The sequence below is a fragment of the Microcaecilia unicolor genome, chromosome 2 (assembly GCF_901765095.1).
Source record: "Microcaecilia unicolor chromosome 2, aMicUni1.1, whole genome shotgun sequence".
NCBI lineage: Eukaryota > Metazoa > Chordata > Amphibia > Gymnophiona > Siphonopidae > Microcaecilia > Microcaecilia unicolor.
The window spans coordinates 432,862,449-432,877,895 of record NC_044032.1 but is presented as its reverse complement, the minus strand read 5'-3'; the positions used below and the strand labels follow the sequence as shown (position 1 = coordinate 432,877,895).

At 40.0% G+C, this 15,447-nt stretch overlaps 1 protein-coding gene across 1 annotated transcript in view; it reads left to right on the top strand.

The window, feature by feature from the left end:
- Positions 1-14,835, top strand: part of LOC115462122 (collagen alpha-1(XXV) chain-like) — a 323,214-nt gene extending 308,379 nt beyond the window's left edge. Inside the window, exons 17-19 of the mRNA XM_030192160.1 lie at positions 13,039-13,101; positions 14,171-14,239; positions 14,746-14,835. Of these exons, the coding sequence (XP_030048020.1) occupies positions 13,039-13,101; positions 14,171-14,239; positions 14,746-14,835 (222 nt within the window). The remainder of the gene's footprint in view (positions 1-13,038; positions 13,102-14,170; positions 14,240-14,745) is intronic.
- The last annotated feature ends 612 nt before the right edge of the window (positions 14,836-15,447 follow it).

The following is a 15,447-nucleotide window of genomic DNA, read 5'->3' as shown; positions in this document are numbered from 1 at the left end:
CCCACCAAAAACCTACTGTACCCACACATAGGTGACACCTGCAGCCAAAAGGGCTATTGTGGTGGTGTACGGTTGGGTACAGTAGGTTTTTGCTGGGTTTTGGAGGGCTCACCATACAATATTAGGAGCTAATGGTGAAATGTTTACCTGGGACCTTCTATGAAAAGTTTACTCCAGTGCCCTCTAGGGTTCCCCACTGCTCTGCTGGGATGTCTATGTGGCCAGTCTACTAAGAATGCTGACTCCACATACATCCCAATGGCTTGTTTTTGTGTGCTTTTTCCTTGGAGCATAAAAACATCTTGCAAATGGCCATTTTCAAAGCAAAAAGATAGACGATTTTCTGGTTTGAAGATGAAGTACAAACCCAAATCCAAACATCAAAAGAAAGCACCAAGAGCCTTCAAAATAGGGACAGAGTTTTCCAAAGTTGTGTGATTAAAGGAACTTTGTCCCTATTTTGAAGGCACTTGGTGCTTTCTTTTGCTGTCTGGATTGAAAATGGCCATGTTCGCCACTTGATTTTTGGATGTTTTCCACAAAACTTCCAAAGTTGGAATTAGACATCATATTGAAAATGCCCCTCCACATATAATTCAAAATGCATGATGTAGGAGTTTTGTTTCACTAATCTACACATCATGGGGAAAATTCTATATATGGTGCCTGAAAAAATCCGTGTGGAAAAACATTATGCCTAGGCATATTCTCTAAATTAAACCTAAATTTTATAGAATAGGCTTAAATTTCTGTGCGGTATATAGAATACACCGAGCGCCTCTCCACGTAACCAAATGTAGTCACGGTCATTTCCGCAAAGTAAAACCTGGGGTAAATACCAGCACCTAAATTATGCATGAGGCAGGTATATTCTATAACTATGCATGTAGTTTTTTGGAATGCTCACGACACGCCCATAGCCACGCACCTTTTTGGATGTGTACATTAGAATTAAGGCCCAGTGTGTTATAGAATATGCTTAGCGAGTTATGCACGTAAATTCTAATTATTGCCAATTAGTGCTCATAGGGGTCCTTTTACTAAGGTGCACTGAAAAATGACTTGTGCTAGTGTAAGCACGTGTTTTGTACGTGTGCAGATCCATTTTTCAGCACACCTGTAAAAATGCCTTTTTAAAATTTACCGAAAATGGACATGCGGCAAAATGAAAATTGGCGCATGTGCATTTTGGGTATGAGACCTTATTGCCACCCATTGACTTAGCGGTAAGGTCTCGTGCGTCAACTGTGTGGTAATGGTCTACATACATAGAATGCTTTTTACTGCCCAGTAGTGCCGTGTGCCAGAAAATAAAAATTATTTTCTGATGCGTGTAGGGGACGCGCATAAAAAATGAAATTACCGCCCAGGCCACGGGATAGCTGGGCGGTAATTCCCAATTGATGCGCGTTGGGCATGTGTAGGCACCTACACGGCTTACTAAAAGGCCCCATAATTGCTTGTTAAGCGTTGTTATCAATGTTGATTGTCTTATAAGCCAATTAAGTTATATGCATTGTTATAAAATACGCTTGGATTTCAGAGTGGGTGCAATATATAGAATCTGGAGGCATATTTCTACACTTTTGATATGAAAGAACAATAATAGAAATATTCAGAAGCAATTAAAATTTATAAAAAATCTTGATTTGATTTCATAAGTTGCATTCTCCTTGACACGATAGTTGATGAAAGCCATTTTTGTAGCAATGAATCATTTATTCTGACAGATTTTAAAATGGATTTATGGATAATCCACTACTTATTCCTAAAGTGAGGCAGCATGGAATCTATTTACTCTTCTGGGACTCTACCAGGTTCTTTCAACCTGGATTGATCACTGTTGGAAACAGGATGCTGGGCTTGATGGACCTTCGGTCTGTCCCAGTATGGCAACACTTATGTACTTATGTAACCCCAAGTGATGTCTCCACCTCCAAGTGCTACTCTATTCTGATAATTCCAGCACTTCTTTCACCGTGTACTCAATCTCAGTGATGTGTCCACTCTTTAGTTACCTCTCCCCCCTCTCCCAGTTTCCCTAAGGTTGACCCCCAAGTCTGGAGACAGGTACAGCTCAGGGAGAGAAACTAGGCAGATAGCGTGATCAGAAGTAATCCAAATAGCCTGCCAAAAAGACTGAATTTGTGAACATTCAAAGATCATGTGAATTCATGTTCCTGGCGATGCATGACAATGCCAACAGAGATTGGAAGAGGCAAGTTTTCCAGCGTGAAGTTTGCAAGGAGTCCAAACAAGCTCTGTGGTATAGAAGATACATTGATTGCAAGAAAGTTGGCATCAGATATAAGCTTGATTAGAGATGAGCAAAGCTTAGACTGAAAGTCTGAAGGAATGGAGTGGTTGGTATCTTTTTCCCAAATCAATTGAAAAGTTTTGTTGTTCTTATATTGATGTGACACAAACATTGTATATAAAGTAGAAGCAGCGTGACCATTGCTTTGCAAGGAGTTGGAAAGTTGAAGAATGGTAGGGTCAGATCAGTTGACGTTTCAAAAAATGTTTTTGGTGTGCGCTAAATATTAGCACATGCTAACACTAGAGACACCCATAGGAATATATGGGTGTCTCTAGCGTTAGCTCACGGTAATTTTTAGCATGCACTAGAAACGCTAGCACACCTTAGTAAACAGGGCCCCAGATTTTTTCAGACAGTGAGATAGTTGGATCCATTGAAAAAAATTGAGAAGAGGACAACTGAAATGTAGATTGCAGCTCTTGAAAGGACAATATATTTTTAGTATTGCAATTATAATCATTCTTTATACACCAAATATTATCATCTATCCACATTTTCCTGAAAAAGCATTGTTGTTAACAAGAAAATTAGAATTATTCCAGAAAGAGGTTTGTAGTGATAGATGAATAAGATTCTCAAGAATACTGTAACTTTTTCTCATTTGGTGGTGTTAGGTGATTTGAATTTGCATCTGGATAATTCTGATACCATAGTTGGAAGTTTGCTTTCTTATTTAAATTTGTTTGGGTTTTCTGTCAGTAGTATTGAACCAAATCTTGAAAAGGGTCATGCACTTGATTTTGTTGCTTCATTTACAAAACAAAATTTGTCTCATGGACATCAGTATCCTGGTCTGATCACTACTTAGCTGATTTTACACTCTATTTACCTCAACATCAGAGGAAATCCAATTTCAACTTAGTCGATCTAGAAGAATAGTTGCAGTAGATCTTCTTTGGGAACAGGTTAAATCTCAATTGGTGGATCCTTGTTTAAATTTAGATCTGATTGACATAATCAGGTGACATCATACACTGTGAAAATGCTCATCTGAGGGATCTGGGAAACGCGAAGCAGGATTATATGCTCCATGGTTCTCAAAAGAACTCTGAGTGATTAAGAGACAATGTTGTCAGCTGGAAAGAATTTGGTTGAAAATGAAATGTTCTAATGATAGATTTGGCTGGAGGAAAAAAGTTAAAATTTATAAAACTGCAATGAGAAATTAATTGCAAAAGATAGACCAGAGGAAAAATTACTGATTTGTACTGATTCCTAAGACTTCAGATTCTTTTGACTTTGTAAACTGCTAGTATTGTATTTTTCTTATTCATTCATGGGCTATTCAACATTTGCTGAAGCTTAGGGGCCCTTTTACTAAGCCGTAGTAGGCTAACGCACGATAACATGCACTAAATTAACCCTACCGCAGGGGTATTGCAGGCACCCTGTGATAGTTTCAAAGTTGGCGTGTGCATTTTTCCAAGGTAGAAAGTAATTTTCTACCATGGGGTATGTTCCTGGTGGTAATTGGCAGCATGGCCACTTTACTGCGTGTTGCCTGATTACCACAGGAGTAGCACCTGATCCATTACCACCAAGTAAATAGGTAACATTAAGGGCTCAAGCAGTAAATAGCTGTGTGCTACTTTTTATTTTAGCGCACGGCCATTTACTGCTTCATTAAAAAAAGGCCTTTTTCCCAGGTGCGGTAAAAAATGGCCCAGTGCGCGCCAATTTCATATGCTCACAGTAGTGCAGGCCACCTTTTACTACAGTTTAGTAAAAGGGGCCCCTAAATGCGTTAAAGACAACCCCCCCCCCCCCCCCAAATATTCATCTGGCAACAGTTAGTGTTTTTTAAATGCTGATCGTCGCTGGCTAACTTATCCACCGATATTCGGTGCTGGGCCATGTCCAGACACCGGTACTGAATATTGGGGATTTTTGTGGGAGGGCTGGGTGCCCGGCACTTATGCGGGCCCAGCTGATGTGGCCCTGGCTGAATATCAGGCTGGCCAGCCCGCATAACTTTTAAAAATATTTGAAATTTCTTTTTATTTTTTTCTTTACTAAAGCTCCCGAGCCCCCTCAATCCCCCTACCCCAGACAATGTCTCCTTCTTTCCCTCTCCCTCCCAGCCCTTATCAAGACCCCCTGCCCCCGTAAGACCCCCCGCCCCCCAGCCGTGCAGACAGGCCCTCCCTTCGGGCCTACCTGTATTCCTGGTGGTCCAGTGCAGTCATTGGGGGCAGCCATTTTAGACCAGCGCTGCAAGAAGGAGGAGAAGGGGGGCTGTGCTTCTGTCCCCAACAACCTCACTAGACCACCAGGGATACAGGTAGGCCCTGAGGGAGGACTATCTTCAGGGCTGGAGGGGTGGGGGATTTCAGGGAGTAGGGGGTCTTGATGGCTGGGAAGGGAAAGAAGGGTACATTGGTGGGGGGGGGAGGGCTTGAGGGGGCTCGGGGGCTTTAGTAAAGAAAAAAGATATAAAAAAAATTATATGGGTGCCGGCCCGATATTCAGAGCCGGCACCTGAATAGCTAAGTGGCTTCATTTAGGACAGCACACACTTAGCAATGCAGGTGCTGGCACTGAATACTGCTGGCACTCGCATAACCTGGGGCTCCTCCTCAGTGCTGCCCCCAGTGCTGCCCTTGACCTACCCACTTTTGTTTGGGCAGTCTCAGAGGATATTCAACGGCACTGTCTGGTTAAGTGCCGCTGAATATCCCCGGCTAGGCGCCAGTAAGCTAAGTGGGTAGGAGAGGCTCCCTGCCTGCTTAAATTGCTTTGAATATTGGTCTGAAATTTTCTCTACTTTAGTAATGATCTGTCAACAGTTACAGCTAATATTAAAACACCTTTGGGAGAGCAATTACAATCTGACACATCTTCTAGCATTCTCAGTGTAATTCTGGACACTCAGTTGTCCGTGAAACATCAGGTAAATCATTTATATAAGAGAATATTTTTAAAATTTTGTCAATTTAGAACAATCAGATCTATATTAATTCCTGACCATTTTTGAAATGATAGTACATGCTATCATTTTGTCACAGTTAGACTATTGTAATGATCTGTATATTGGTCTACATTCTACATTAGCTGATAGGCTGCAGCTTCTTCAGAATGTTGCAACAAAATTGATATTTAATTGTTCAAGATTCGATCACACAATTCCTTTACTGAGAATCTTGCATTGGATGCCATTTCGAGTTGATGTTGTGTTTAAGATTGCTTATACGGTATTTAAATTTTATATTGTCATTGCCCAGTTTTTCATACTCATATATTAACGTATCCAGATTACTGTGAGAATTCCCGTTTCTGTTCTACTCTATTATAGGGTCTTCCAACAGCCAAGAAGGTTTTATTTAAAAGGATTTTAGATAGTTCATTTGTCTACCAGTCTAGTAAGATCTGGAATTTAATTCCGGAGCAAATACATACTCATTCTGGATATTTTTTTGTTTTGGAAAGCATTGAAACCTTGTTTGACAGATATCTGAATATGTGATTTTTGTTGTTATACTTTCTGATTTTATGTGATTTTTGTTGTTGTACTTGTAGATTCTATTGGTTGTTATTCTCATGTATTACATCTTTTGTAACCCACTTAGATTCTTGAATGATAGAAACATTATATATGCCAAGAATAGAATAGAAATAAAAGGCTGACTATGCTGGCTTGGCATACCTATATGTTAGCAGGATGATGCCATATATAGGGCCAGATTCTATATATGCACCTAAAATTAATACGTGGGTAGGCAATCATGCCTAAGCGTATTCTAAATACCGCGTGTAAATTAAGATTAAAAATGAACCCCTCTTACTCCCCCAGTGGTCACTGACCCTCTCCCACCCTCCAAAGGAGTGAAAGAAACAGTACATATCAACCTGTATGATAGCATCAGATATTATGGCCAGGCTTACTAGAACAGTAAGCAGATCCCTGGTATAGCCTAGTAGTCAGTGTAGTGCACTGTAGAGAAGGGAACCCAGGTCCAAATTCCACTCTAACTGTTACACTTGTGGTGGAAAGTGTGAGCTGTTCAAAACCCACCAAAAACCTACAGTACCTACATGCGTTCGCTGCACATTATTTTGTAATGAGGGTTCAGCAAAGCTGGCTAGTTTGTCCCTCTGATCAACGGCAACCCTATGGAACATTCTATTACCAAAGATCAGACTAATCTCAAGCCCTAGTTTGTAGGAAAGACTTAAAACATGGCCGTTTGAAGCAGCACTTGGCTTCACAGGCACAATATGAGCGGTTTGGACTCTGGTCATGGATCACCACTACAGACAATCTTGTACAGACTTTTGACAGTCAAATTGCCCTGTGCATTCCCAAATAATCCATACTTAACATCACTTTAGAGCCAAAATAATGTCCAAATGGCAGATGGCAGATGAAATTTAATGCGGACAAATGCAAAGTGATGCACATTGGGAAAAATAACCGAAATCTTAACTGATTCTAGGGTCCACCTTGGGGGTCAGCACCCAAGAAAAAGATTTAGGTGTCATTGAAGACAATACACTGATATCTTCTCACTAGTGTGCTGCGTCAGCCCAAAAAGCAAACAGGATGCTAAGAATTATTGGGAAAGGGATGGTAAATAAGACCAAGAATGCTATAACGCCTCTGTATCGCTCAATGGTGCGACTTCACCTTGAGTATTGCATTCAGTTATGATCACCATATCTCAAAAAAGATATAGCAGAATTAGAAAAGGTTCAAAGAAGAGTGACCAAAATGATAAAAGGGATAGAATTCCTCTCATATGAGGAAAGCCTAAAGAGATTAGGGCTCTTTGGCATAGAAAAGAGATGGCTGAGGGAGGATATGATTGAGGTCTACAAAATCCTGATTGATTTTTTTACTCTTTCAGAAAGTACAAAGACTAGGGGATACTCAAGGAAGTTAAATGGAAATACTTTTTAAAATAATATTTTTTCACTTAACGAATAGTTAAGCTCTGAAACTCTTTGCTGGACGATGTAGTAATAGCGGCTAGTGTATCTGGGTTTAAAAAAGGTTTGGACTAGTTTCTGGAGGAAAGTCCATAGTCTGCTATTGAGACAGACATGGGGAAGCCACTTCGTGCCCTGGGACTGGTAGCATGGAATGTTGTTACTCTTCGGGTTTCTGCCAGGTACTTGTGACCTGACTTGGCCACTGTTGGAAACAGGATACTATTAATCTGGCCCAGTATGGCTATTCGTATGTTCTACTCCCGTTAGAGGTGATATCTGACCTTATTGTGTATTTATTTATTTTCATGCAATACCTCTGCTCGTAAGTTATGATTGCTGATTATTGAATTTATTTACTGTAATTATAAACTGAAATCTGTGACTAGCTTTGAGCTTTTCTTGTTGAAAAAAACAGATGATGATTAATTCTACTATTTCATTTTGGAAGAAAAAGAAGTAAAGTCTCGCATTTAAAGTACTGGAGAGAAATGCTTGAAAGTGTTTTCAATGAATAATTCTTTTCTTAGATAATTAGAGAAGGATGGGGACAATAACAACTTCCACTCTGGCATGCCGATCATAGAGTGAAGCTGCTTCAGCTGCTTCCAGAAATATTTGATATGGACTATCAAACCACTAACCCTGTTATTAAATAAATGAGACTGAACTATCCCCACTACCTATATTGTCTCACTTGCCTTCATTAAACAGTATTGCGTTCAAAATTAAAACCTGTAAGTTATATGTATAATGATGCATACACTTGCACATAGCTTTCATAGGGCCCTTTTACTAAGCCTCATAAGCGTCTATGCGCTCCCAACACACACCAAAATGGAGTTACCGCCCAGCTACTGCGTGGCTCTTGCAGTAATTTCAATTTTGGCATACAGCTGAAAAATAATGTTTATTTTCGGATGCGCGTATCAAACGCACGCCAAGTGGCATTTGACGCGTGTAGGTCATTACCGTACGGTTACCGCGTGAGACTTTACTGCTAGGGCAATGGCTGGCGGTAAGGTCTCAGACCCAAAATGGACACATGCCAATTTTGATTTTGCCGCATGTCCATTTTCGGCAAAAATTTTAAGAAGGCCTTTTTTACAGCCGCGCTGAAAAATGGACCTGCGCGCGCCCAAAACCTGCGCCTACACTTCCACAGGCCGTTTTCAGTGCACCTTAGTAAAAGGACCCCATAGTTCTTTATCAGCAAAGCTTCACATTTTAAATTGGACTCACAAAATGTATACAATTACAGAGCAGTGTTGTAGTTTGCATTTTTGGATTGTATTTTCTAACATCCACGCTAATAGTCAAATGAGCCTGCAATGTTCATTTCTTCCTGCTTTGCCCTGTCTTGCCCTCATTGGCATGGATGTTTGTGTTGCATGTCTTGCTGCTGTGCTCTTGAGTGCTAGATTTGTTCATTTGCGGTGCTATGGATGGATCCGTGAAACATAGCTTGCTACTAACCAGCTTCCTGGGGTGCTGAGAAGCATCCATGAGAAAAATATGTTCACGCTTTCGTCTCTATCGTTCTTTTCTACAGCACAGAACACCAGACAGCTGAAGATAAATAGTTAATAAAAATATGCCTAGTTGAAAAAAAATCTATGTGAGCTACAGAGAGATAAATATGTAGTATATCTACTTAAACAAATTGATATAGATACTGTCTAGACAGATATGGATTCTTATTAGGTAGTAAAATGTGTACGGTTGACATATCATTATGTTTATGTTTTAACTCATTGCAAAAAATACTAGTTAATCTTTCATGATCATTCTGTTTTAATTATACAAGCCTAGCAATTTTCTAGCTGTTTGCATCAGATAGAAATTGTATCTGGCAAATATCTTCTAGTTGAATGAGTATCTACTTTACTTTCTGAACGATAGAGTAAGATGAAGTTTTGCATGACAGTATATATCCTTTCAGTAGCTAAAAATCAGGTCATTTTCAGTGAAACGTCAGGGGGGAAATTTTGAAACATCTGATCTAGACATTGTCAGTTATCCCTATCTGCAGCAATACTACACATGCACAGTTCTGATGATATTTAGAGAAGGCTCTGCCAACATAGACCTTTTTCTAAAATATATACAGGAGTGTATGTGTATTTTCTGATATGTGTACAGCAGCCATTTTTCAAAGATACATGTTGATATATTGAACAGAGGAACCTCTACTACTATTTCTACTTATCATTTCTATAGCGCTACTAGACGTATGCAGCACTGTACACTGGACATAAAGAGACAGTCCCTGCTCGAAAGAGCTTACAATCTAACCTCAACAACGTACATGTTCAAGTGCCAGTATTCTCACGTGAAAGTTGGTATTTCACTACATAGACGTGTGTCAGCACTTACACACATATGCCTTCCATTTTACAACCCTATACACAGATATGCCCCTAATTAACAACAGGGGCCACTACCCTTTTTTATATAAAGTTTGGAGAGGGAAAATAGAAATGGCGGATTAAGGGAGCGAACACACTTAACCCCCTGTTTACTAAGCAGTGTTAGCGGCTGCCGTGAGCTAATGTCATCACAGCCCATTCACTTTGAATGGGCTGGGCAACGTTGGCGAGCAGCAGCCGCTAGCGCGACTTAGTAAACAGGGTAATTAATCCATTCTACAAAAGGGCTGGATGAAATGAACACATTTACACACAGATTCTATAAAGGTCTTTTTTTTTTTTGTTACATTTGTACCCCACGCTTTCCCACTCATGGCAGGCTCAATGTGGTGGGCAATGGAGAGTTAAGTGACTTGCCCAGAGTCACAAGGAGCTGCCTGTGCCAGGAATTGAACTCAGTTCCTCAGGACCAAAGTCCTCCACCCTAACCACTAGGCCACTCCTCCACTTCCAAATTTGGGTGTGATCTTGAGTTACGCATGCAACTTAATGAGCCTTTAGCACTCAATAATTGGCTGCTAACAATCAATTATTCAATATACAAAAAAGATAACCCACAGAGTAATAAAAATAATGTATGACATTTAAATACTTTCTTGAAAATAGATGGTGTGCTCATTAGTTTCCACTGGACTATCACTGACCAACAGGTCTAATTATGTCTAAAATGCTTTAATCATCGAACACAAAGTTAACAGTCTTTTCTAAAACAGTTTATATATATATATATATATATATATATATATATATATAATATATATATATATATATATATATATATATATATTGTAAGCTCTTTGAGCAGGGACTGTCCCTCTATGTTAAATTGTACAGTGCTGCGTAACCCTAGTAGCGCTTTAGAAATGTTAAGTAGCAGTAGTAGAACACACCATCTAGTTTCAAGAAAGTATTTAAATGTTGTAGGTTATTTTTATTACCCTGTGGGTTATGATTTTTGTATATTGAAGTAAATTTTCCCCAGAGAAATCTGATAAAATTTTCTTCCTTTGAGTGTTGGAGTATCCTTCAATCAATTATTGGCATAAATTTGGAGTTGTGCACGCAGCTGCCTATGCACAGTTCTATAAAGAACCGTCCTAAATTCTGTCACGTGCAACCTGAAAGAGGGGGCGGCCATGGGAGGAGCATGGGTGGGTCACAGGTGTTCCTAAACATTACACATAATGATATAGAATGCCAGGATTTATACCTGGTTTCAGCAGGCGTTAGTCCTGTCGCCTTATTTTGGTTGAGTATCGATGCTGCGTGCTGTTCTATAAAGGGCAGTTATCCCAGAGTGTATTTTATAGAATAGTGCTGAATGTCGATATTCCTGAAACCCAAATTTGGATACCATTTACTGAATCTAGCCCATATGTGTCCAAGATATTTTATTGAATTTTATGTTCAAAAACAATGTGAACAAATTCCAATTAAAATAAATATTAACACAAACAGTAATAAATGAGACATAAACCAAAACCAAAATGTTTGCACTGTAAAACTCCAAGTAGCAAAAAGAGAGTCCAAAAATACAGACAAACATAAAAAGGCCTTCAGAGTGGAATAATCAAAGAGCCCTTTATTCATAAAACCCGACATGGGCCTTGTTTCGGCACTCATGCGCCTGTGTCTGGGGTCAAACGGAGATCAACTCTCTTAAACAAAATTTGAAAGTAATAGCTTTGAATGCTATCAAAAAGAAATGAAAACCACCTTACGCACTTTGGGGGCAATTCTGAAACAGGGTGCCTAGAATTAGATGTATGCAGGGTGTGTGGTAGGAATCTATTCCATACAAAAATCAGGTGCTTACTTTCCGATATAAAATACCATTGTAATCAGGTAGTAATGCACCTAACATTTAGGCATGAGCGCTGAAGCCAGCCATAGAGCTGTGCAAGTTTGAACGGCTAAGCGCAGCAGATACACATGTAAATTAACACACACACGTGGGAGCCTCGCTTCTGTCCTGCCCATCCTCCACCCCCTGTGCACCCCCCTGTAAATATGTGCTGTGTAAGTTAAGCAGGGATTTACAGAATATCGCTTAGATGGCTTTCTGGTGAATAGGCGCATGCATTAGTACGTAATTTATAGAATTACCCCCTCTAAAAATAGAATTATGGCAGGATTCAGTAAATGGTGTTCAAAATTCAGCACAAAAAAAAATCTGTGTTTATGTACTTATCTTTTTTGGGGGATCTTGCCAGGTATTTGTGACCTGGATTGGCCACTGTTGGAAACAGGATGCTGGGCTTGATGGACCTTTGGTCTGTTCCAGTATAGAAAAACGTACTTATGGTATTCTATAACAGATGTTCCGGGATCAGCACCTTTTATAGAATAACGCATAGCACCAGGATCCCTGCTCAACTTTGGGCGTGAGGAATTACGCCAACTGAAACCAGGTGCAAATCTCGGTGTGCAAGATGGGCGTAGATCTGCACTATTCTATAACACTGCATACATTGTAAGGCAATGCCCCTGACCGCCCATGCCCCTCCCATAGACACACACCCTTTACAGAGCCATGCAGAAGCATTAGGTGCTATTCTATAAATGGGCATGCAGATCTGCCATTTCCGCCCCATTTCAACACCTTGTATCCATCAGAATGCTTTTTCGCACTGAATTTTCAGTGTGGAAGTAGTGCCTAACATTCAGGACCATATATAAGAACACGTTTCCCTCATATATGTTTCACTCTGGGACAGTGTCTTCAAATGGGTTACTTTTGATCATTCCATGACAGGAATGAACCTCACTCCTAAGCCAAGGTATGTGGAGTATGATCTCAGTCTCCCAAATTTTACTGCTAACACTTACCATAGTGCTTGCATTCTGCCAAAGAGAGCTTCCTTCTGGACTTCATAATGTATAACTTGTATAGGCAATCTATCAAGGTCTGCCTGAAAATTGATTTTAATCAGGCCTATGGCACCCAAAACAACAGAAAATATTTCACCGTAAGTTTCTATGCTGCCAAAGCTGGAACCACTCTTCCCATAGAAATGCATTGGGCCATTTTTTTTTTTATTTTGGGGGGGGGGGGGGGAAAGGGGGAGACACTTATTTCTCTGGAATCCATAGTCTCACCAAGCCCATTTTCATACTCGGTGTGTCTTTTAACTGGTTTTCTCCCACACCAAATTTTATCCAATTATGTTTAATTTTCAGAGTTATTTTGCCCCACAAACTGATATTTCTCTACCCCTTTTTGCATAATTCTTTCCACTTCTATTTGGTTGAAAACAATAAAAAAGCTTCCACCTATCCATAAAGTCCTCCACAATGACCTTTATGGACAGGTTTCATTATCCTGTTATTCAAATAGTGATCTAATGCATTTGTCTTTTAAAGGGTGAACCAGGTTTCCTTGGTCCACAGGGAGAGCCTGGCCTACCAGGGTTACCAGGAACAAAGGTAAGTTACATCTTCTCATTTGCTTTGCCTGTAGCATTTATTCTAAATCAGGCTATATTCTGCTTGTTCTGTTGCAGCTGTTCTTTGTCACATTATATTGCTATATTTCTCTCTTCTACCACATCTACAGTAATGTGTTTCCTTCTGTCGACTATGAAACCTGTTAATAATGCCGTGCGGCTCATTACTTCCAAACGAAATGAAACATAAAGTTAACTGTATTCTGTGAACAAAGTACATATGCAGATTCAACAGAAGAAAATCCAGATCTTGGAATACTTTTACTAAGGCCTTGGCCTTCAGTCCTATGCAGGGCTTTTTTGAGGGGGTACTTGGGGGTACATTGTCTGCTAAAATTGACCATGGACCCCAAGTTTTAATGAAAGAGCTCAGGCTCTACACACCAATTCTGTCTTGTCATAGATTCTGTGACTGGTTGCAGGGGGCCTGGCTATTGTGGGGTGGGTCCCTCAGTGATCACCCCACCCCTGAAGGGTGGCCTGGCATTTGAGTACCGGCACCCTTGTTCGCTGGAAAAACTGCACTGGTCCTATGAATAAACATTTCTTTCCAAAGATCTAATTACTGGTCAATTGCTGGCTCATACTTCTGAGGTTATCTTGGTTGTAAAATAAATCTGACTCCCAAGACATTGATGTCCTCAGCTTTCTAATCCCCCACCACATTTTGATGGAAGTTTATTTATTTATACTTGTATCCCACAATTATTCAAAAACAAGTTTCGGTTCAATGGCAGTTGTTAGAAATTACATTGATTCAATTACATTTACAAGGTTGTATGATGCTGTGTTTTACAGTGGTTGGCAAGATAACTAACTATTAGTGCATACGGAATAGTCATTGGGTTATATCTTAGATGCATTACTGTTAGAGATTGTGTTGTATATTGTTGTTCCAGAATGATTAGTGCATATTTTACTCATAGTTGTGTTCTTTGGTAGTCTAATATATACAAATGCACACGGTGTGTAGAGATGCAATATATATTATTTAGCATTGAATTGAAATCAAATTGGCAGTTTGTCATATGAGCTTTAACCTTTTCCAGGGTGAGAGAGGAGAAGCAGGACCCCCTGGAAAGGGTGAACGAGGTGAACATGGTGCACAGGGGCCAAAGGTTAGTTATGTCAACATTATAAATATGACATTAGAGGCTGAGACTTGTAAAAATATAGGTCACAAAAACTGTGGTTCACACAAATGGCAGGATAAGTTATTCATATTAGCCTGTGCAAAGTGATACCGTTTGATTGATTAAAATGCAGATCATTGAATTTGTAAGAAATCCACCATTTATCAAAATTCTCAGAATTTCAACAAATGCAACCTTAACTTGTAAGTTCCTTCAGCTCTTTGCAGGATGCTGTTTGTCACATTACACCAGTTCCTGCAGTATGTTTGTCTTCTGTGCTTCCCTAGACCTTAAGTTCTGATGAGGCTTCTGTTCAACGCACACCTTTGTTTGAAGTTTCCTAATCATTCTTTGCAGTATAAAGCAGCTGTTCTTTTTTAATCAAAAGTTTCTACTATTCTTTTTATTGTCATTGATACTTTTCTTCTGCTCTCCACTCTTTTCTCTCTGGTTGTCTATCTTTTCCTTCCTATTATGTTCATTTAAACAAGGGTGAACCAGGCGAGTCTGGAACTAGGGGTCCCAAAGGGTCAAAGGTCAGTAAACATGACTATCAAATCCATCCAAAATGTGAAGATTGATAGATTCGGTAGTGTATACAGTATATGTTCTCGTATGCTAACTATTAGCATTGTGATCTTATTCTCTATTTATAATATGCACTATTTTTCCTCTTCCTTATCTGTTCTGTTTTACATATATTAGAGATCTACAAGATTTTTCCAGTTTTGAGCAGAGCTGGCTTAACCATTGGACCAGGAGAGGCACTGGCTCAGGGCACCAAAATCCCCAGCTGCTGATGTCACTGCCAGTGTTCTCACCTGGTGCTGTGGTTACGTTTTTTCTGCCCCTCCCCTCCCAGCGGGTTCAGCATCTTTCTCCCCACTGCCTTGGTCCAGTCTGTCTCTCTCTCCCCGTTCTGATCCAGCTTCACTCCGTCTCCTCTCCTCTTTCATTCCCCCGCTTGCCTGCCTGCCTATGGTCCTGCACACTTGCTGGCAGCAGCAACGTGAAAACAGACAGCTTCTGGCCATCTTCTAGGTGTTCCCTCAGCCAACATCTCACAAATACAGCAAGGCCATAGAGTCAGTGAAGTATGGGCAGTTATGATAGTCCACTAGTCTGGCTTAGCAGATGATATTTCATCATCGATTTAAAAAGATGCAATTCAAAGATGAGCACCCATTATAGAA